At 42.5% G+C, this 24,119-nt stretch overlaps 1 protein-coding gene across 1 annotated transcript; it reads left to right on the top strand.

The window, feature by feature from the left end:
* The first annotated feature begins 1,262 nt into the window (after nucleotides 1-1,262).
* On the top strand, nucleotides 1,263-16,922 carry TNFSF18 (TNF superfamily member 18). The gene is made up of 3 exons (XM_008263788.5): nucleotides 1,263-1,466; nucleotides 10,472-10,505; nucleotides 11,829-16,922. Exons 1-3 carry the CDS (start codon nucleotides 1,278-1,280, stop codon nucleotides 12,173-12,175), a joined length of 570 nt encoding a protein of 189 aa, XP_008262010.4. The 5' UTR covers nucleotides 1,263-1,277; the 3' UTR covers nucleotides 12,176-16,922.
* Nucleotides 16,923-24,119: the final 7,197 nt, after the last annotated feature.

Genomic DNA, 24,119 nt, shown 5'->3' with positions numbered 1-24,119 from the left:
AGCCAGGATGTGAGCCGGTACCACCATGGCATGCCAGGCCCACAGATGGCCACTGAACCTGCTGTGCCACAACACTGGCCCCTCATTATTTTCTAAGTTTTCACAAATGAATGTGCGTTTTCTACATCTCTGAGGAGGGTGAGGAAGAGATCAACTAATACATAGGGAACGCCTCTTATAAGTAAAACCTTTCACGTGTATTTTTATTCTTGTCAAAGTATTAGGAAGTAGAAATACCCTCCATGTTACAACTGAGCAAAGTGAGGCTCGGAGAAGCCAGGATAACATGTCTAAAGCTGCAGAGCCGGGAAGACTCAGGCAATGCCGTGTCTGCTCTCAGGCCTGTGCGACTTAAAAGCTCGTGTTCCTTCTAGGCTACGATGCTCATATTCTTTTTTTTTTTTTTTTAGTAGGTATTCTGTTTTCACAGAGAGACTGAGGTACAGTGAACCAGAAGGCTTCCTCAATTTTGAAGTAAATTAACACCAGGGAGAAAATCATCTTTCTTGGAATAACTATCGACTCAGGTTAGCAGCAGGTGCGGAAAAGCATCTGTTTTCAGTGAAATGTTATTTCTATTTTATGCTAGTGCTGAATTTTGTTTTAATATGGTGAAATATGAGAAAATTGAGCTTGTTATTTTTAGGCATTTGTATTAAATTCTGCTTATTTCATGTTTCCTAGGGAATATCTTGGGTTGAATGTATTTTATACTCTAGAAATAATGCAACTTGTTCTGTGATCATAGATTTTATTTTATGTTGTTTTTACTGAGATATAATTCACCAAAGTATATATATTTAAGATATACACTGTGATGATTTGATTGAACATCTTTGTGGCTTCTGCTTTCTAGACTCTCCAGCTCCCAACAACCTCCCTCACACAATCATGTTATTGGGAGTACAGTGGCTTACTCTCAAACTTCATTTCTTCTTATAAAAATAACTGTCTTACCTGGAAAAAATTTCCAGTCCTTCCTTAGATGTTCTCCTTAAGACTCACTGTACTTGCACACTGTACTTCCTCTTGCTTACGGGAAGACTTTTTCCCTCTGAACTTCCCTTGTGTTGGTTTTTTCCCTGTGTTTGTGTTGGCATTTGGCTGTCTGTTCCTGTCTGTTCGTTTTGGTGAGGTGCCTGATGACAGTCAGCACTTAGCCTAGAAGTATCATTTTCCAACTCCGTGTCAGAATGAAGACTCCACCTCCCACACCCACTACTAATTACCATACCATTACAAAACATGACATTGCATCCTTCCCCCATCACTTGCACATGTCTGCTTCCACAGTTCTCATTTCTCCTGAGATGCATCTGAGCCACATGGAGAGTCTGCCTGTCAGCCACTCCAGTCACCAGGGAGCACAGAGGTCGTCCTGGAAGCTGTGGCTCCTCTGCTCTACAGTTCTGTTGCTATTGCTTTGCTCTCTCAGTACATTGATCCTTACCTTCCTGCCACTCAAGGTAAGCAGGCAACAGTACCTGGGGTTGCTATTTATTATATCCCTATATTCATTTGGTAGACTACTTATCGTTGCCACACTTTATTGTTGGATATAGTTGAAAGGAACAAGCATATAAGTAATGTAAATGAAATTCCATTTTGTCATGCCATGGCTTTTGAGATGAAAATATCATAAAACGTTAAGTGCTAGCTGCAGAACTGAGTTAGATGGAAACACTTGATTGAATCATTCAGTTGACAGATGCTCATGAAATACTTCTCCCTTCCTGGAACTCTGCTATACCTTCTTGGTGGAATAAAAAATGTGTACAATGTGATGCTTTTCCTTAAGGAGGGGGTTATGAGCTTTAGTCTTACTGAAAGAAAAGACACCAAAACATAACGGAAGGCTGAACAAGGTAACAGACAGGTGGTTAGGGTATTGTGGAGGGGGGAAAGGTCACGAACTATGTAACTCTGGATTCTTGCTCTAGGTCCCTCCATTACCAATTGTATGAATTTGAGGTGATTTAATCTCTGTTTTTGTTTCTTCATCTGTAAATGGTAATAGGGGATTAGAGTTGCTCATTATGATGATTTTCTAGTTGTAAGATACAGTGATCAGTAATTAATCTAAGGGTAGTATGGAACATAAATGACTTAGGATTCATACACTGTGGACAGTGACTTGAGGCTGGGGTAATCAGGGAAGGCTTCATGGAGGAAGGAGAAAGCACATGTCAACTTGGGAATCCCCTGACGCTTATCAGGAATTTCCCATTGAGCTCCAGTCCAAGTTGGGAGCCTAGAGAATGGGACTGTACACTGGGAATGAAGATAATTAGGTTCTTTACCAGAAGTTTTTCTCACTGTTGACTACATAGCACTAATCAAAAAAGAAAATAAGAAATTCTTTATTTAATGAAAGATCTAGCCCGTTTCAGGTGTCCTTGTGAAGATTCTGAGACTTGGGGAGAGCCATACGGTGCACGGCCGACTGTGAAAGAATCGGGATGTGACCACTGGAGTGCTTTTCTAAAGGAGCTGACCAGCAATATTTTCAAAGATAGGGTTCTCTCCCTTCAGGCATTTGAAAGTAAATTAGAAAAGGGCAGGAGGAATAAGTACACCATGGACATTTATTTAGTTAGGGTAAGCATGTATTTGGCCAAACTTTACCCAGTGGCCCATTAGCTGGTATGTCATAACTGCATATAAGGATGCACAACAAAAATTTTTTTGTAAGATTTATTTTATTTATTTGAAAGACAGAGTTACAGAGAGAGGTAGAGAGAGAGAGGTCTTCCATCCGCTGGTTCACTCCCCAGATGGCTGCACCCATCCGAAGCCAGGAGCCAGGAGCCTCCTCCAGGTCTCCCATGTGGGCACAGGGGCCCAATGACTTGGACCATCTTCTACTGCTTTCTCAGGCCATAGCAGAGAGCTGAACAGGAAGAGGAACAGCCGAGACTAGAACTGGCGCCCATATGGGATGCCAGCGCCTCAGGCCAGGGCGTTAACCCGCTGTGCCACAGTGCTGGCCCCAACAGAAATATTTCTAATCCTAGTTCCTCACTCAAAAGGAGTGAGCCAAGCAGACGCATGAATCCTCTGGAGCAGTTAAGTTTGAGCAGAAAGAAATTTCAGAGACTCTGAGTGATGAGATTTCTGAAGAAGAGAAAGGATGGGAACAGCAATCAGTTAAACTTGGAAGTGTTTTTGCCTTGGAAAAACCATCTCAAGTTGTTATTAATCAGGTGCATCTGGAGCTCATTGAATACAGGTGGCATCAGTTCCTGCATATGATTGGGGAATGAGTGCAGAAGAGGAAGCAGATGCCTCTTCTCAAGACATTGTGGTTCTTGCAAAGAGAAAGAGGAAGCCTAAGACAGCCAGAGTCACTCCTCTTGCCAGTCTCTAACTTGATTAATTCCCTATTTTTCATTCTGGATTCTCCCAATAGAAGGTCCTGCCTCTGAAGATAGTACAGAGTTTGTTAGGGAACATTAAAGGAGAATTTAGTTTCATGGGAAAAGTCAGTGACCTGGTCAGCAATGCAATGACACTAGCTCATATATTCCATTTCCACTTGCCTGTACTTCCCTTTTCCTGTAGGCTACAAATAAATATAGTTAGGAAAAAGATCTGAGTGGCTGAGGGATAGTGAGTCATTATGAGGTAGCTACTTCCACCTTCTCACAATGTCCATGAACCTTGGAGATTTTTTTTTTTAGATTTACTTACTTATTTAAAAGTCAGAGTTATAGAGAGAAAGGGAAAGACACACACACACACACATGACAGAGAGAGAGAGAGAGAGAGAGAGAGAGAGAGACAAAGAGATCTTCCATCTACTGGTTCACTCTATGTGGCTGCCATGGTCAGGACTGGGTCAGGCGAAAGCCAAGAGCCAGGGGCTTCATCTGTGGGTCACAGGAGCCCAAACATTTTGGCCATCTTCCCCTGCTTTTCCCATGCCATTAGCTGGATAGGAAGTGGAACTGCCAGGAAAGAAAACTGACGCCTATGTGGGAAGCTGGCATTGCAGGTGGCGGCTTTAACCCACTGTGCCACAATGGCGGCCCTTGGATATTTTAAAAAATTTGGTTTCCACTTTAGTTTTCACAAAGCCCCACTTTCCAATTCTTTGGACACTAATTTAAAAGGTGTTAGATGGGAATCTTGGCTCTCTTAAGATCAACAGAATTTTCCTTGGGAGAATTCTCTCCTCTCCACCCCAACCCCCATCTTTCAGAAGACATTTAACTAAAAGTATAGGCTAGGAGTTCCAGAAGTTTGATCAATCCCTCAGTGAGAATAACCTCATAGAAGCTGTCTCTAAGAAAGCAAATGTTCAAGAGAGTACCCTGATTCAAGGAAATGAAATATACTTCCAAATGGGGGACATTGCACCTGTGCTTAAAAGTAGAGTAGAAGGGCATGCAGTCATCTGCAGTGCCGGCATCCCATATGGGCACTGGTTCAAGTCCTGGCTGCTCTACTTCTGATCCAGCTCTCTGCCATGGTCTGAGAAAGCAGTAGAATATGGACCAAGTCCTTGGGCCCCTGCACCCATGTGGGAGACCCAGAAGAAGCTCCTGGCTCCTGGCTTCAGATCAGCGCAGCTCCGGCAGTTGTGGCCAACTGGGGAGTGAAACAAAGGTTGGAAAGCCTCTATCTCTCTCTTTCTGCCTCTCCTCTCTCTGTGTAACTCTTTCAAATAAATAAATAAATAAATCTTTAATTAAAAAAGTAGAGTAGATTTTATTTCCAAATGATTATCTGATTTGAGTTGTATTAGAGAATGAATTATTATGAAGTTTTGCCCATTTTGGGCCCGACTATAAAAATCTAGGCTTAAACCAAAATGAGGTTACAAAAGCAACCAATCTAAGTAAAAATCAACTGAACTGAAAGTGCCGTATGCTTCTTTACAGGTAGGTATTTACTCCTTCCAAACATCACCAGAATTGTAAACAGAAACTGTCCCACAGATTGGTAGTGGTGAGGGTTTTGAGTCAGACAGATTAGGGTTGGATCTCAACATTGCCTCTTATTAGCTGCATGACCTTGGGCTGGTTACTTAATCCTTCTCATCCTCATTGCCTCATCTGCCAAGTCAACATGCTAATTCTTAGAGTATTCATAAGGATTAATGAGACTGTACAGAAATTGCTGTGCAGTAGGCGCTCAATAGGTGGTAGTGATTACTATTTACATATTGAGACTACAATGAACACAAACTTAGTAAGATTTTACAACAACATGGATATCCTTGGCTTATCACTTTCTCTATCAAAGACCATATCTCACAGTCAAATAGGTGATTTTGTAATGAGATTTTTGTTTGTGACGATAATTAGAGATTATCACAGTGGTGGCTTCTGTAGTTCTTCATAGGCACTCAAGCAGTCCATATTACAGCATTCAGAATTCCTGATTCTGGCAATTAACTTGTCTGTGCCCCTGTATTTCTCTAAATATTACTTTTACAAGATAGTAGCTAACGCAGATACAATCTGTGGTATGTACTTTGGCACTCATTTATATTTAGATTGTTACCTAATCGCTTCCTGTATGTCATCATGTCTTTCTAGAAAGATTACAAATGTCGTGAGAGGCAACAATCAAATTACTTTGTCTTGCACTCTTACAATGCTAGTACAGTGTCGTGAATACATATGCTTAAATTTTTAATTCTTCATTATAATTAGCATTATCACCAAAATATCTAATACTTTTTAGCAGTTCAGACAGTATACAAACCTCTTGATGAGAATTTCTTCATTTAAACCCAACAACAACCTAGATGAATGAGATGACCCATTCCATAGATGAGGAAATTGGAACGAAGGACTCCCTGTCACACGTCTATTATGGATTAAACTAAACTGAATTTCAAAATCTCTTTTAAGAAACCAAAATGAGGATAAAATAATTGTAAGAGCAAAAACAATTGCAGGGTATTAAGTGATTTATTTTCTAGGATAGTAGCTTCCAGACTCTTGGATTGAACCTTCTCATGAATAAAATGTTTTCAATTTAGTTCTCAATATACATATATGCTAATTCTTATATAGTATACAAATAGTAATAATATGTATATTAAAAAGATACACAAACTGACATATATAAGGATGGACTAAATAGTATGTTTAATGTAGCAAAGCCATTTTGATTTTACCAAAATATCATGTGTTCTAATGAGCTAATACATAATATAAATTGTACTAAAATGTCTGAAATGTTTTAGTCGAGTAAGTTGATAAATGCATTTATTTTATTTTCTTAATCTTAAACACTTTGTGATATTGCAATTTGAAATTTATATTCTAAGTTAATTTCTTCAAGGTAAGTTAAGAAAAAGAGGCGGGGGAGAGAGAGGGAGAGGGAGAGAGAGAGAAAGGGAGAGGAAGAGAGAGAGAGGAGAGAGAGGGAGAGGGGAGAGAGAGAGGGAGAGGGGAGAGAGAGAGGGAGAGAGAGGGAGAGGGAGAGAGAGGAGAGAGAGGGGAGAGAGGGAGAGGGAGAGGGAGGGAGAGAGAGGAGAGAGAGGGAGAGGGGGGAAAGGGAGGGGGAGAGGGAGAAGGAGAGAGGGAGAGGGAGGAGAGGGAGAGGGTAGAGAGGGAGAGGGAGAGAGAGGGAAGAGAGAGAGGGAGAGGGGAGAGAGGGAGAGGGAGAGGGGGAGAGGGAGAGGGAGAGGGAGGGAGAGAGAGGGGAGAGAGGGAGGGGGAGAGAGGGGAGAGAGGGAGAGGGTAGAGAGGGAGAGGGAGAGAGAGGGAGGAGAGAGAGGGAGGAGAGAGAAGGAGGAGAGAGAGGGAGAGAGGAGAGAGGGAGGGGGAGAAGGAGGAGAGGGAGAGGGTAGAGAGGGAGAGGGAGAGAGAGGGAGAGGGGAGGGGGAGAGGGAGAGGGAGAGGGAGGGAGAGAGAGGAGAGAGAGGGAGGGGGGAGAGGGAGGAGAGGGAGAGAGAGAGGAGAGAGAGAGGGAGAGGGAGAGAGAGAGAGGAGAGGGAGGGAGAGGGGAGAGAGAGAGGGAGAGGGAGAGAGAGAGAGGAGAGGGAGGGAGAGAGAGGAGAGAGAGGGAGGGGGAGAGGGAGAAGGAGAGAGGGAGGGGGAGAGGGAGAGGGAGAGAGAGAGAGGAGAGGGAGGGAGAGAGAGGAGAGAGAGGGAGGGGGAGAGGGAGAAGGAGAGAGGGAGGGGGAGAGGGAGAGGGAGAGAGAGAGAGGAGAGAGAGGGGAGAGAGGGAGAGGGGAGAGAGGGAGAGGGAGAGAGAGAGGGGAGAGAGAGAGGGGAGAGAGGGAGAGGGGAGGGGGGAGAGGGAGAGGGAGAGGGAGAGCGGAGGGAGAGGGGAGAGAGGGAGAGGGAGAGGGAGAGGGAGAGAGAGGGGAGGGGAGAGGGGAGGGGGGAGAGGGAGAGGGAGGGGGAGAGAGAGGAGAGAGAGGAGAGAGAGGGAGAGGGGAGAGAGGGAGGGGGAGAGAGAGAGAGGGGAGAGAGGGAGAGGAGAGAGAGGGAGAAGGGAGAGAGGGAGAGGAGAGAGAGGGAGGGGGAGAGGGAGGGAGGGAGGGAGAGGGGAGAGAGGGAGAGGGAGGGAGAGAGAGAGGAGAGAGAGGGAGAGGGGAGAGAGGGAGAGGGAGAGAGGGAGGGGGAGAGGGAGAGAGAGGGAGAGGGAGAGAGAGGGAGAGGGAGAGAGAGGGAGAGGGAGGAGAGGGGAGAGATGGAGGGGGAGAGGGAGAGAGAGGGAGAGGGAGAGGGAGAGGGAGAGAGAGGGAGAGGGAGAGAGAGGGAGGAGAGGGGAGAGAGGGAGGGGGAGAGAGAGAGAGGGGAGAGAGGGAGGGGGAGAGAGAGAGAGGGGAGAGAGGGAGAGGGGAGAGAGGGAGGGGGAGAGAGAGAGAGGGGAGAGAGGGGAGAGAGAGGGAGGAGAGGGAGAGGGAGAGGGAGAGGAAGGGAGAGAGGAGAGAAACATGACCTCTCTACTCTCTAAATGCCTGTAATAGTTGAGACTAAGCTGGGCAGATGCTGGGAGCCAGGGACACAATCCAGGTCTCTGATGTGGGTGGCAGTGTCCTGTCTATTTGCACCATTGCCACTGCCTCATAGGGTGCATATTAGCAAGGAACTAGAATTGAGAATGGAGCCAGAATTAGAACCTAATTCTGATATGGGATGTAGGTGTCTCAACCAGCTTTTTTATTATTAGGCCAAATGCCCACCCTGCGTGACTTAAAAACAAAAAAGTCTTTCACTCCATTCATGTCTTCCTTCCCCTCCTTACACAACCAAATTCCAAGGTCTATAAATATAATCCTTACTCTGCTTAAACCCACTCACTTCCTTCTCTCCATTATACGCTAATGACAAAACCCCAACCATGGGAAACCTCCAACAGTGACTTAATCCTATCGCTCTATGTCTTTTACAGTTGGACAGATCTGAAGAAAAACACAAGATTTTGTGGGAATGTCTTACTTTAAATTCTGAGTACTAATTTCCAGTGGGACTTCAAGTGTTTCTCTGGAAACAGATTACATCTCACCATTTCCATTCACTCTCCTCTACTGGACTATTTTATATCTTTGAATTATTTTCAAGTATTCATTAACTTTCTCATTCTCATTCTCACTCTCATCTGATAACGCTGCTTCTAGGTCCCAAGGGAAAATACAAGCAGGAGGAAAAAATTTTCCAAGTCCACATTTCTTTTATTTACCAGCATTTATGTCCATATATATTGGGTTTCCCTTTTGTCACCAAAGGTGAATTGTCAATGCATCTTTCTAAGGTCACCTATGAACTAGATCCTATCCCTTCTTTCCTATTCAAAGACAAGGGGCTACATATTACTCCCACTTTCACCTGCTGTTTATTTTAACATTTCCATTACATGGCAATAGACAAACACATTGGAATTTCTCTCATATTAAAATATGAAGAAAACCAAAACAACAAGCAACCCCTCCTCCCCAAAAAACAAAAACCTTTGACCTCTCATTCAAGCGCCATTCAATTTTTCTCCATTACAGGATAACTTCTCCAATTTCTCTTTTCCCATTTACCCTTAAACCATTTAATTAAGTGTCAGCTCTCATTATATCACAGAAACTATTTTTCTAAGAACTCTAATGTTTATCATGTTGCTAAATCTACAAGTCAATTGTCTGACCCCTTCTTACTTGACCCATTGGTAGTATCTGAAACCAGCTGATTACTCAGTTCCTTAAAATATTACTCAGTTCCTTAAAATACTTCTCTTGGTTTCCAAACATCACACTCGGCTAGTTTCTTTTGGGGTTCACTGGACTTTCCCTCTTAGTCTCTCTTGTTAGCACCTTCTTATTTGTCTGAACTCTAAAACACTGCAGTGTCCCAGTATTCTTCTCCACCTAAATTCCTGAACTTGAAGATATCATTTAACTTCAGGTTTCAAAGCAAAAAGCTTAAGACACCTAAATTTACACCTTCAGCCCTCCTTATATTAGCCCCATATATCCATACTAGACATCCTTACCTGGATATCTAGTATCAAACTCATGGTTTTCTGAATCAGCGTATTCCTCTTAAATCTTGTGTATTTCAGTGAATCATAACTTTATTTTTCCAGTTACTCAGGTCCAAATTTGTGTGGTCATCTTTGTCTCTTCTTGTCATTCTCTCAACCTATATCCTTACCAGGGACTCCGGTTGGCTCTGCTTTCCAGTCAGCTGTCACCGTCTCCACTGCTAGCACCTTGGTCAGAGGCATCCTTCTCTCCTAAATGAGTGCTATGACGTCTTCGCTCATCTTATTACTTTTGTCCTTGCTTCCCTTTAATTTGTTCAAGAGAAATGCAATAAAAAGTTTATGTCCCATCCTTTAAGTCCAAAAAGTCTTTTAAATACTTTCCCAATGAATTTTGGGTAGTACAATTTTTTGTGGTTATGTTTTATCTGGTTACAAGATCTTTAGCATTTACATATTTGAATTTGTAAAATCAACCACAATAGATGACATCTTGCAGAATGTGAACTACAGGAGGTTGGGACAGTTTCAAAGTGCTGGGACTGTTTCTCGGGATGTTCTGACTCTTGTGTATGCCATGTGATTCTCTGGATATTAAACAACAATGGCTTTATCAACTTGATCGGGATATATTTCAAGGGCTTAAATTCTTATTATTTTAAATAAAAGTACACGTAAATAGAAGTTCCATTATTTTCTTCCCGCATGCCAAGGGATCATTTTGTGTTGTCACTAGAGTGTAGAGATTGCTTCTTATAGCCCAAGATGGGGAAGGTTCAAAGTCAAACAGTTGTCCTATGGGTAAATGTCAGCTGAATGCAAAGGGACTTTCAGTTTTGTGCAGAGACTCTAAAGTGGAGATAGATAATGAGAGGCATCCGTAAAGGGAAGCCAAGTGAGTTGACACATGATGGCACAAGGGATAATTTTACTGGCTGTGGAAAGATTATTTTCAGAAATCTGAAACTTAGGTAAATCAATTGAGAAAGTAGTGACACTGTCATCCTGACAAATTCTTCCTTTTCTTCCCCAGCAAACAGCTAAGGAGGCCTGTGTTGCTAAGTTTGGTGAGTAACCTACCTTGCATAGCCTCCCTTTTTACTTTCCTTAGTTTTTCATGCTCTCAAGAAAGTCTATATTCTCTGCCATTCATTTTAAGATACTATCTATTTATGATTACTTATCATGTAATCAGTCTCTCAGTGGGCTAGGAGCTAAAGCTTCCCGATGTGAGATGTGAACTGGGTAGGCAAGTTCGCGCCCTGGTGAATATTTCACTTGAGGTCACATCTCTTGAAAGGAATATTCGACACTTTTAATACCTTGTGATTCTGAAACTGAAGAGTGAACTTTCAATTCTATTTTAAAATAAGAACGAGTTTCAAATTTCTACAACATTACTTCAAAGTGCTTCTTGCTTTTCACACAATGCTAAGGTCCAAAATATCATGTGGAAAGGTTTTATTGATGTTTCCAAATGTACAGACATGGAATGAAAGTTACGTTTCTGTAAATGTGAAGTGCTTTTATCTCCATACAGCTTTACTTGTAATCTGTGCTATTTCATTTTCTTTCCTTCATTCCCTTATTCACTTCCCTTGTAATATTATTCTACTTGTTTATAATTTGCAAGATCTCATTGATGATTAAATATGCTAATATTTTCTATGCATTGCAAATGAAATACCTTGGTTTCTTTTTTCATCTTTCTGTGGTGTTTTCCTTTTTGTTTGTACAGAAGTTTTGTATTGAAATATAATCACGCTCTGTTTAATGGTGAAGAAGTATTGAGACTAGGGGAATGGCTACTTATATTCAAGTGGATATAAGACAGACAACAAAAAAGGAACAACTTAACTTGTAGTAGGGTAGCTGCTGGCACATTCAAAGAAGAAAACTAAAGCAGGGTAAAGGTAGAGAGAGCACAGCAGAATACTATTCTATACAAATTGATTAGGAAGATGTTCTTGATGAAGTGATATACAACAGACAGTGTTTACACAGAAAATCATGGAAAGGTATGGACTGTCAACCCTAGTCAACACAATCGCGAGATGTAATTCCTCCTTTTTCTCCTTCCTTCTTTTTTGTCTTCCTTCCTTTCACAAATATTAATTGACAAGAGATGTAGTGCTATTTAATTCATTGTTATATTCCAAATTTATTTCCTTAGAGTTATCCAAGCAAGAGATACAATTAGGATTTGTAACTTCTCTAAAGCAAGGAGTAGAATGACACTTAAAATATTAAAATTATGGGTACAGAGAACTCTTATAGATCAAGTAAAGATATAACCTGTAGATGATAAAGAATTAACTATAATCAGGAAGTGGATTAAATAATGAAATAACTATGTGTTCCATTTTGTATGTCTTATAAAATTCTTATAGGACCATTACCTTCAAAATGGCAAATGGAATCTCCTAAACCTTCTTGTGTGAACAAGATCTCGGACTGGAAGCTGAAGATACTTCAGAATGGCTTATATATAATTTATGGCCAAGTGGCTCCTGATCCAACCTACAAGGGATTTGCTCCTTTTGAGGTGCAGCTGTGTAAAAACAAAGAAGCCATACAAACTCTAACAAACAACTCTAAAATCCAAAATTTAGGAGGTATTTATGAATTTGATGCTGGAGATATAATAGAGTTGAGATTCAACTCTGATGATCAGGTACTAAAAAACAATACATACTGGGGGATTGTTTTACTAGTAACTCCCCAGTTTAGCTCCTAGAGATTTGGTTTTATCTTCTCATTCCTTTCAACACATAGATGTCAAGAGGTGGGTTAGAGGGGAAAGTTTTCAACGTCTACAGTTTGGGTATAGAAATCACAAAGAGAACTCCTCTGCATGTGAATTTTACTCTCTCATGCTTACATGAAAAAGATACAGAGAAAAGGTCACACGAGTTTCAGTTATGCCTGATGTTGGGTCTACAAAGAGACTTCACTAATCCATGACAAAGTGAATATGGGTGGCAGAGGACAAAAGATCTTAGAGCCATTGTCTTCTTCTTAAATCTACGAATGGAAAAATGATGTCTTCTTCCCAGGGGACCTTGTCCGGTGTGCAGAATGGATCCAGAAAGGCAGCCTGGTCTTGCTCTCATACCTTTATGCTACTTTGCTTCATCCTTCCCATATTTCCATCCTCAGAGACACCACTAATAGGAAGTGGTCAGATTAGTAGGGTGGTCAGATGTGTCAATGATACCCTACTTTAGATGCAGTCATATTAGAGGATAGAGAATATTCTCTGACAACCACTGGGACAAAGGCCCAGGAGGCATGACAAGGACTGTACCTGTCGCTCCCCCTCTTCGTGGAGGAGCAACACAGGACCCTGCGCTGTTCTTTCGTCTGCTCGGCCCTCCCCGGGTTTGCTGCTGGTTCTTCCCGGGTTGGCTACTATCCCTTCCACCTCCGTGGAAGGGCAGTTCCCCCTGGCCACATTCCCCACTTCCGCAGGGGAGCGGCACACCGCCGGCCGGCTTTCTCGGGGGCTGCACGGGTTCCCTTAGATGTTCCCCATAGATGTTCCTGGTGCATGCCGTCTCTCTCCTCCTTTATAGTCCTTCTCTGCCAATCCCAACTCGGCTGCCCACACGCCGAGTACGCTGCTCTCCAATCAGGAGCAAGTCCTACAGTTAATTGGTTGAACTGGAGGCAGCTGTGCGGAAGCTGTTTACTTCTCTCCCAGCGCCATATTGTGGGAGAGCAGATGCATAGAATAAGTCCTAATTCGAGTAACTTAGTCTGGTCCGGATTGCTCCCCACAGATCCCCCTTTCTTTTTATTTTTTAGCGTTGATACGCGCCTGTCCTCGGTGTCCCGCGGCACACACTCTGCTCTACTTGCTAGAGCCGCCACAGGCTCTTACAAGTCCTATCAATCAGGAAAACCGAATCCGGGTCCTCTCTTCGCCATGTTGTGAGGAGGTTTTTAGGCGCTGATGCGTGCCTGTGTTCGGTGCCCTGCAGCGCATGCTCTGCTCTGCTAGAACTGCCTGCAGGTGTTTACAAAACCTATCAGGCAAACCGAATCCAAGCCTTCTCATTGCCGTATGGTGGGGGAGACTTATTAGTGTTGGTTTGTGCCTATCTTCGGTGACCTGCAGCTCATACTCTGGTCGAGCTTTGCTGGCGCTTACCGCCTTAAATCAGGCAGACCGAATCCAAGCCTCCTAATTGTTGCATTGTGGGGAAGCTTTACTGATGTTAATTCGTGCCTGTCTTCGGTGACCTGCGGCTAGCCGCCCAGGTGCTCATCGCCTCACTAATCGGGCAGACCGAATCCAAGCCTTCTAATTGGCATGTTGAGGGGAGGCCTTATTTTTCTCTATTTCTCTATCTCCGGGCATTTCTATTTCTCCCATTTTACTTCTGTCTGCCAACATTCCTATTTCTCTTTTACTTCTAAACTTCTGTTTCTCTTATCCCCGCAGCTTTCCGGCACCTCGCCCCGCCGGCGGGTTCCCGGCTCTGCGCCGCTTCAGCCCGCGCGCCTCTCTCATCTGCGCAGCTTCCCTGCTTTGCGCGGCTTCCCGGCTTCGCGCGCTCCGCGGTCTCCACGCTTAACCCTTTCGCGTCTGAACCACGGCCTACGCCAGCGTTCCCTATCTATTCACGCCCCGTGCTCTCTCCGCACGCGGCGGCTTCCGCGAGTAACACAGCGTAGCTTGCGTCTCCGCCACTAGGATTCAATCTAAGTTCCCCGGGCTAGCCTGGCGAATTCAACCCAGCGTACGTCTCCGCCCCACGGTTTGGCTTCCCGTCCTTTGCTCCCCGGGCTAATCAGACGGATCCCAATCTGGCTTGCGTCTCAGCTTCTGGTTTTAACTTTTCGCCCCCTATTCCCGGGCTAACTTGAGAATCCCAAAGTGGCTTTCGTATCCGCCTCGGCCTGCCCCCCGCGGCTTCAATTTCCCTAACATTTTTCTCTACCCGGTATGTTTCCCCAAACTTTCCTCCAACGATATTCCTCCCTCATTTCTCCTGGCCTCTCCCCACAGTCCGCGTCCGAGTCTGTTTGTTCTAGCTTTCACTTTCGCTTTCGACCTTAGAGATTCCTCCCAGCTTCCCCCCGTAGTCCGTATCCGAGTCTATGCCTAGGCTTTCAATAGCTTCTTCCGGCACCTTTTTCGTCCGGCTTTTCCCTAGGCTGTTTGCTAGTCTCTCTCTCCGGTATTTTCCCTAGGCTGTTTGCTAGTCTCTCTCTCCGATATTTTCACAGTTCTTCCCGTTTCTTCCCGTTTCTTCCCCCCTAAGTTTGCTATCCGTCCTAGGCTTCATATCCAAGCTAGGTTTCCTATCCGAGTCAGGTTTCCTATCCGAGTCACGGCACCATTATGTCGCTCCCCCTCTTCGTGGAGGAGCAACACAGGACCCTGCGCTGTTCTTTTCGTCTGCTCGGCCCTCCCCGGGTTTGCTGCTGGTTCTTCCCGGGTTGGCTACTATCCCTTCCACCTCCGTGGAAGGGCAGTTCCCCCTGGCCACATTCCCCACTTCCGCAGGGGAGCGGCACACCGCCGGCCGGCTTTCTCGGGGGCTGCACGGGTTCCCTTAGATGTTCCCCATAGATGTTCCTGGTGCATGCCGTCTCTCTCCTCCTTTATAGTCCTTCTCTGCCAATCCCAACTCGGCTGCCCACACGCCGAGTACGCTGCTCTCCAATCAGGAGCAAGTCCTACAGTTAATTGGTTGAACTGGAGGCAGCTGTGCGGAAGCTGTTTACTTCTCTCCCAGCGCCATATTGTGGGAGAGCAGATGCATAGAATAAGTCCTAATTCGAGTAACTTAGTCTGGTCCGGATTGCTCCCCACAGTACCTTACTGGGAATTCCCTGGTTTCATCATGCTCAAGCTGCAGGTGCTTTATAAACCAAATTGGTCAAAAGGGTCATTCTGAACCTTCATCTAAGGCTTCATGAGAACTCACTGTATGTGTCTAAACATTGCCAGTAGAAAAAAGGGTGTAACCACTAGTAATAATTGGATTTAACCTCAGAAATTGCTACCAATTACTATCTTGGGTAACATATGGTTTCACACTTTTAGTTGGCTTTTCATAGTTTACAAAGTGTCTTCGTGTGTCATATGACAACTGTAGGAAGTTAAATGAGGAAGGTGTTTTTGACAGAATTTTAATAGTGAGAATATGGAAGCCATTGGAACACTGGTAATTTTGCCTTAACTCCTAGAACCATGGCTAACTGACCCAGCAGGAATCTACTGCATCAGTTCCTGCTTTAGAAGTTGTATTTCTGCTATCACATCATACCTTAATCAACGTTAGCAAATTCAATTTTTAGAGATGTATTCTCCTTTAGATAGAGATGGGAAGAGTGAATGTCCACTACCTTTACCAACTCACTTCTTATCTTTTCTCTGCCTGTAGCAGGGAGTTCCAAGGTGCTTTCTCCAATCAAATCCCTTCCCTTATCTTGCAAAACCCATTTAAGCCAGTGTGCTAACTTCTAAAAATAACAAATAGCATTCAATCTAAAAGTTTTGAACTCCATTAAATTTGCTACTTGTAAGTTCTTGTTGAAAGGCATGTCATACTACATTTTAGATCAATATAAAATATTTATGGATATTTGTGAAAACTATATTGTTAATATTATCATAGATAAAGTTAATTTAAAAATATTTTATTATGTACATGCTACAAAAATTTATTGGAATAGATTATATCTGATTCCAAGTTGTTTCTTAGTAAATCTTCTTAAAAAAATGTCTGCTGAGTAGCCATAGGGCCAAAGACTTTGATATCTTATTCCTTTTGCACAAAAGTACATCAGAAAGTTTGTGGAAAGTGGAATTAAAAGATAAATTTATTTGGTTCAAAAAAGTTTTGCAGTGTATGAGTATGACATTTTTTTCATAATCTGTGTTTTCCAATAACTTTTTTGAAAGTCCTTCATATTTACATATCTTCTCAGGAAATTAAGGTTGTGTTAATATATATTTATAGAAACTTTTATTCATTTTTTGCATTGTAAGAAGTAGTGTGCTGGGGTGGGCTAGCACTAGCTCCTAAGAGTTGCTTGTTAAACTTGCATGAATTTTGCATTCTGTTTATTAATACAACTGTCATTGAACTTGGCTGTGGTGAGACTATTTATACCAAGAGAACCGACAAACACTAAAAATGAGGGGTTTTGTTTTGGGACAGCTCATTTATCAGTACATCACTGTTCATAAAAAACAAAAACAAAAAGCTTCTCAACGGCTCCTCTTGCCCCTGCCTCATTCTTGGGACAATCAATATCCACTATGAATGGAAAAAGCTGAACTTAGCCATTCCTCAGGGAAAATGGAGATTTCTGCAGCTGTAACCAGCAGGATGGCTACCAACAGATTGACTTCGACTTTTCCTGGTGTTATCATTTCAACCTCTGTTTTAAGTATGTACTCTGTTTCCTTATTTCTTCAGATATTAGTTTTTTAAACTATAATAAAATGTAGATTAGCAACTGGATTGTAGCTGATTTATCTGTGGCTTATCAGATTTTAGTCGGTTATCTTGAGAACATGAAAGCAGATGAGGGAAATCCTTGCCCATATGAAACACTGCTTGGCAAGTGTTAGGCGAACGAGAGAGCTGGGTGCAGTTAGCTTTGGGTCATATCTGTCTGCATTTCTGATGAAACAGTCAGAAATTTCCACTTTCTTTCATCCACTGCCTGGACCCCACCCATGTGTACCACAAAGCTGTCACCACCCCTCTCACACGGATTGTTTTTTGCCTCCCCTTTCCTCCCATTAAAGCTGACCAAGAGTTTGTTTATTACTGTGGATTTTAAGTCTCTGCTTCTGAAAGTGGAAGTTAATTGACAAGTGATACAGTCTGTGCAATGATGAAACAAAGTCCTTACACATTTTGGAGATGAAATTCCCGACTTTATCATTATGAGGCCATTTCATTTGGAAGGGGGGGGGCATTTTTTATCAGAAATAAGGAAGAGCAAAAAAGTCTGATTGACTGGTCAACAGTTTGAGGATTCCCTTGAAGAAGGTATAAATCATGCTTGGCACACACACAACCTGAAAGGTTGCATGTCTATTCTATATGCCACCTGTGATTCTGGGAGAAGTCACTCCACGCAACATGACTTTCCCATGAGTCCCACATCCATACATAGGAAACTTGTATTCAGGCTTTGCCCCTACAATTTAGGAGAGCATGAGCACATCTTTTTGCAGTAAGATTCTGTTGTCTCCACTATCAAGCAGCTGGCTTTTCTTTTCTGAATAGAGATCCTGGGTGGGATCAGTCTTTGGCCCACTGTCAGACCTGGATGTCTCAGGTGGAATTTAGACACCAATTCTTCTTGTATTCTAACTGTAAGAAATAATATTCAGCTCTCTTAGAGGACCTCTTGATGTCTCCTTATCACGGTGGAGGTTAGAAAACCTCATTGTCTCCCAGCCATCTGAAAGGGAGTGAGCCAGGACACACAGCATGGCCATAGCGCTCTGTGAATGTTGCCATCAATTTCTCCTTCTCCTCATACTAGCTATATATATATATATACACACATTTATTTTTGAAATTCAGAGAGATAAAAACAGACAGAATCTTCCACTTGCTAGTTCACTCCACAAAAGCCCATAACAGACAGGCTTGGGCCAGGTCTTAGCCAGGAGCCTGGAACTCAATCCAGGTTTCCCATGTAGGTGGCAGAGGCCCCAGTGATTAAGGCATCACCTGTTGCCTCTGAGGACATGCATTATCAGAAACTTGGAATCAGGAGTGGAGCTGGGACTCAAACTCAGGCATTCTGATATGGGATGCAGACATCCCAAGCAGAGTCTTTTTTTTTTTTTTTTTTAAGATTTATTTGTTTATTTGAAAGGCAGAGTTACAGGGAGAGAGGCAAAGACAGAGAGTGAGCTTCTATCTGCTAGTTCTGTTCCCAAATAGTGCTAATGGCTGAAGACAGGATGCAGGAGCTTCATCCAGATCTCTCACATGGGTGTCAGGGTCCTAAGTACTTAGGTTATTTTCTACTGCTTTCCCAGGTGCATTAGCATGGAGCTGGATTAGAAGTGGGGCAGCTGGAACTAGAACCAGTGCTCATATGTGATGCTGGCATTGCAGGTGGTGGCTTAACCTGCTGTGCCAAAATGCCAGCCCCCCCCCCCCCCCATCAGTGTCTTAATCTCTGTACCAAATGCCTGTCCCTGGCTTCATTTTATATTCTTTATCTGACTATAACACCTCAAAGTGGACAAGGAGAGAAGATGGGTTTCCATTCTGCTTGTGAATTCTGCATATTGCAGGGGAGAAGCTGTCACCCCTTTTTGGAATCCAGGTACCAAACATATTATGTCGGTTGAAACTGAGTCAGGAAGAATCCCACTTTAATATCTAGTGTTACTGTCACGTGTCTAAACAGGATAAAGAGGAATTAGGAAATGTAGAAATACAAACATTCTCCAAGTATCATCATATAATCAATAAAATAAGAGCTAAATAGAAAGGCAGAGGGAGATGAAAATCATTATTCAGAAGGCCGGTGCTGTGACACAGTAGGTTAATCCTCTGCCTGCAGTGCTGGCATTCCATATGGGTGCCGGTTCTAGTCCCAGCTGCTCCTCTTCCAGTCCAGCTCTCTGGTGTGGCCTGGGAAAGCAGTAGAAGATGGCCCAAGTCCTTGGGCCCCTGCACCCATGTGGGAGACCCGGAGGAGGCTCCTGGCTCCTGGCTTCAGATTGGCTCAGCTCCGGCCATTGTGGCTGTCTAGGGAGTAAACCAATGAAAGGAAGACATTTCTCTCTGTCTCTCCCTCTCAAACTCTACCTCTCAAGTGACTAAACAAAATTTAAATAACTCTACCACTCAAATAAATAAATAAAATCTTTTAAAAAAAGAAAATCATTATTCAGAAAAGACCTTTACGACAAATGAACATACAGTATTGCTTTTTAACTTCTTGGTGGTCAAGGAAAATTAAAGAAGCAGGAAGGAAATAAAGTTATGTAATTTTTTTTTTTTTTTAAAAGCACACTGTCGGGGCCGGCACTGTGGCTAGTGGGTTAAAGCCGTGGCTTAAGGCACCGGCATCCCATGTGGGCACCAGTTCCAGTCCCAGCTGCTCCTCTTCTGATCCAGCTCTCTGCTGTGGTGTGGGGTAGCAGTGGAAGATGGCCTAAGTCCTTGGGTCCCTGCACCCGTGTGGGAGATCCGGAGGAGGTTTCTGGCTCCTGGCTTCAGATCGGCTCAGCTCCGGTCGTTTTGGCTGTCTGGGGAGTGAACCAGCAAATGGAAGTCCTCTCTCTCTCTGTCTCTACCTCTCTCTGTAACTCTTTCAAATAAATAAAATAAGTCATTTTTTTTAAATCATACTGTCTTATTAAGAGAAACTTCCTAGTGGTGAGTTCTAAGCAAACTGTCTCGGGTCCACATAGAATTCACCATATTGCAAAATGCAAACACTTTCATTAACCTTATTTGATTCTGATAGCAGTTGATAACCTTAAGAAGTTCAAAACAGTTTTTTAGTTGAACTATCACTGCAAGACACCTAGAAGTATTGGCAAACCCTACAATATTGTCGAGCAAAGTAAGCCGAAGAGTTTATGTGACCTGCCTCAAAGAACCTCTGAAGCATTTGGCAACAGGAAAATAAAAATTCCATGAACAGGACCCATGAGGTTAAACCAACTTCCTCATCTATTCAGTTGCATAATCAGAGTGAGAATTTCTGATTCCAGTATTTAGGGTGATCATTTCTACCTAGCTTTGGGACACCCAGGGGCAACACACTGTGCTCATGGGGCCTCAGCACAGGGTATGAATTGGAGTAAGGTAAACTGGTGAGTTTATTTTCTTAGAGTGGAAGACATAGTGAGCCTCTACCTTTTCCCTCCCTGCCTTGGTGATACCCTTGGCTGACAGGTGAGTCTCTGAAAGGAATCTGATGACCTAGCATTCAGGGTCTGATGCAGAGCCTGGCGCATGGTATTTGTTGCCTGCTGAGTGAACTTATCCGTGAATCATAGGTTTATTTCCGCGTTGGTGTTAACATAGCATTATCTTGTGCACTGTGAGCAACAGAGTTGGGTGGGCAAAGCCCCAGGTTCTCTTCCCTCACTATCTCCCATGCCATCTCCCGCTGTTCTCAAGTGCTTCCCTTCTTCCTCAGAACACCTGTCTTCAGAAATTGTTAAGGTAATTTACGAAAGGAAACAAGCTCTCTGGTATTGAGGGAAAGTAGTCAATAAGTGTTAGTTTGAATCCTAGCCATTTAACTTCTCATCCACAGTCCCGCTAATATGCCTGGGAAGGCAGTCCAAGATAACCTGGGCCAAATACTTGGCCCCTTGCCACCCATAAGAGAGACAAGAATGGAGTTCCTGGCTCCTAGCTTTGGCCTAGCCCAGATCTGGCTGTTGTGGCCATTTGGGGAGTGAGCCAGTAGCTAGAAGTTATGTCTCTCTCTATCTCTCTGTTTCTCTCTCTCTCTGTCACTCTGCCTTTCAAATCAATCAATGTTTGAAAGGATATATGTATTGCAAATAGTCTCTTAAAATGGAGTACTTTATTCCATTCCTCTAGTTTTTTAAGCTCCAGATAAGATATCGCACAGAAAATTACAAGTACATGTATGACAAAGGCTCAGAAAACTTTAGCTGCTATCATTCTTGTATCAATACCATAATATTATATTATAATACCATCATCATGGTAGACATAATTTTATTATCTTTATTTCCATAGGAAGAGGTTAGAGGTTTATTGGTATACATTAGCTTGTTTTACCATAGTAATGTGATCACCAAATTTTAAGTTAAGCTTTGCCTCTGGCTTTTACTAAATATCTGTATCAGAAGCCATGTTCATTTTCTCCACAAATAGGTCTCAGAACTCTGTTTACGTGTTACTCTACATTTAGGAAACCTGATCTCTCATGAGCCTGAATCCTTATTTCTTTGAGAATTTTCCCTCACATATTTCTATACAGGACTCAAGAGTCCAGTAAGATGTGAGATTTTGTGCAATTTTTTTCTCTCTTCAAAGACTTTATAAGTCTCTATAATTTTGAATTTGTCATTAATTACTCCACCTCTTAGAAGTATAAACTGTGGTTTCTGAGCACAGATGTTGAAAAGCTGCCTTAAGGGATGAATTTTGTCTTCAAACAGGCTTTTCATAATGGTGTGATTACCATGTCTGGGATGTAGTCTTCAATTTTATAGGTCCAGAAAATGAATTTTTATCAAATTCTTAGAATTTATAAACATCTCAGACACTGTATAATCACATTCTAAAGAGAATGAGATATAAACCAAGTTGTGAATTTGTTGGACAGTTCATTCTTCTCTGAAGGAATATTATATGAGAATCCAGTTACAAAGAGCAGGTTATTGGCTGGTATGGAATACCAACCCAGGGTGGTTAGGAAGAAAAACTGAATGAATGATAGACAAAAACATAAAATGCATTTTTACTCATTAAACAAATATTTGCTCTGGATGCTTAGATCCTAGAAAGTGTGATAAGTACCAGAGGCGACAGAAAATTGGAAAGATGTAATGATTATCCTTCAAGCATTTTAGACAGAGAAATGGTGATTTTTTTACAGTTTATATTATAAAGGAATGATGAGAAGACTACTATATGATAAGTATTCTAGTAGGAGTAAATTGATCCAGGAAAAAGAGGAAGAACCCAAATAGGGTCTGCATCATGATGATAGAGGTAAAGAGCTGGACTAAATAATATCTATGGTTTTTCCAGTTCTCCAAGGTAGGATTACACAGCTTCCATAATTTCATGAATCAGTCCTCATAAAAAATATCCTATCTATCTATCTATCTATCTCCTATTGGTTCTATTTATCTGAATAACCCCAATACAGATAATAAGAATCTCCACTGTCCTGTTTCTGATTGAAAAAAACCCTGTTATATTCTAGTCTGGATTCTGTGAGGGTCATGTGGCAAACTTCCTCTTTTCTGCTCTCAACTTGTTTAAGTTGTTTTCCACAAGGTGCATTCAGTGTCTTAACCAACATGGTGATTGACTGGAGATGAAGGACAAAGAAGAGGGCAGATTCTTATTAGACACACTGAGGAAGATGGTGGTGTCTTCATGGTGGTGAATGTGGAAGGGGGAACTGGAGAAACTGGGCAAATAAAATAATGAGCTAAGTTTTATAAATAAACAAGTGGTCTTCAGAAAGTTCATAGAAAATATGTATTATGAACATACTATGACATTTTTGGTACCAAAATAAATTTATCTTTTAATTCTATTTTTCCCATGAACTGTTTGAAATCTCTTCATAGGGTTCACATGCACAATATCAAAGTGGATATTACCAATATGTACTTGCAATTCAGGAGCAATTACATGAGTTTGGATGAAATTTGAAAGTCAATAGCCTTTTGAGGGAAGTCACTGATACGGACAATCACTATAGAGAGGGTAACACTATCAGGAAACACTACTTGAGGACAGGCAGAGGTAAGTATTTTAAGAGGCAAATGAGGCCACTGAAAGACAGTGTGTTCACAGAAATAGAGAGTTAGTAAGGAAGGAGTGGCCAGGAGCATCGGAGCCTCCAAGAAGCTGAACATTATGTGGATTAAGCATTGCTCATCCAGTTTTGCATCCATGTCCTTATTCATCTTCATTGTATTTGAAAGGCATAAAGATTGGAGGGGGGCAGAGAGAGAGAGAAAGAGAGAGACTGAGAGAGCGAGAGAGAGGTGCTTTCATTCACTGGTTCACTTCCCAGATACCCACAACTGCCAGGACCAGGCCCATATCAATGCCAGTGATGTCAGCAAAAATCATTTTCAGTGGAATAATGAGGAATGCAGATTCCAAGGATGGATGAACAAATGGAATTATAATTGTCAGATAAGGAGTAAATAGAACTCAAGACAAAAAGTTATGTCACATGTTTGTAGAAACTTGGTGGTGAAGAAAACAGAGTTGTAAAATGGCAGGGAGCAGGCAGTGTCAGGGCCAAGGGATTCAGAAGGCACACACCTGGCAAGTGGACTTGGTATTATATGTTGTTTGATCAGATGACCCTTTTCCCAGCAGAGTACTGGGGACACACAGCATGAGCCATGGCTTGGTGTGATAAGATGAGCTGTGCAAATCCAATTTGCTTTCTTAGGGATCTGATGTAGATCATAGTACATAATAGAAAAAGTAAAATGATGCCATGGAACTGCTGTCAGTTGGGGAAAATAGAGCCAATATAAGAGGGAAAGGAAGGGCTGCCGTGGGAACAGGACAGAGGGAGGGAGCTTGTCTGAAAGAAAAAGTTGACTACGGTTGATACCCCAGACTGCTCCAGTTTCTGACAAATTCAGTTCCTAATCAAAGATTTGTCATTCCTTTTAACAAAAGTCTCTTTTTCCTTGAATCTCTTTTCTCTCGACAAAATAAGTTCCACTAAAATAGCTATTTTCAATTCTCTAAGATGTCTTTTTAAATCTATTTGAACACATCTGTTATTTTTGGAGTTGTGTGATCACCGGGGAGGCAGTGGGGTGCTAAGGTTCAGAGGATATATTTAGATTTAAATAGACATACAGTTAAGTCTTGAACTACTTATACTTTGTGTACCCTTGAGCAATTTGTGTGCCTTCTCTGGAGCTAGGTATTCTCACTAGCGAAGTAAGGAGGACTTCTTTCTAGAAGTGTTTAAGG

The sequence above is a fragment of the Oryctolagus cuniculus genome, chromosome 7 (assembly GCF_051225735.1).
Source record: "Oryctolagus cuniculus isolate XC-2025 breed Fujian yellow rabbit chromosome 7, ASM5122573v1, whole genome shotgun sequence".
NCBI classification, from domain to species: domain Eukaryota; kingdom Metazoa; phylum Chordata; class Mammalia; order Lagomorpha; family Leporidae; genus Oryctolagus; species Oryctolagus cuniculus.
Note: the sequence above shows the minus strand (reverse complement) of the source record. Positions and strands in the feature narration are given on the sequence as shown.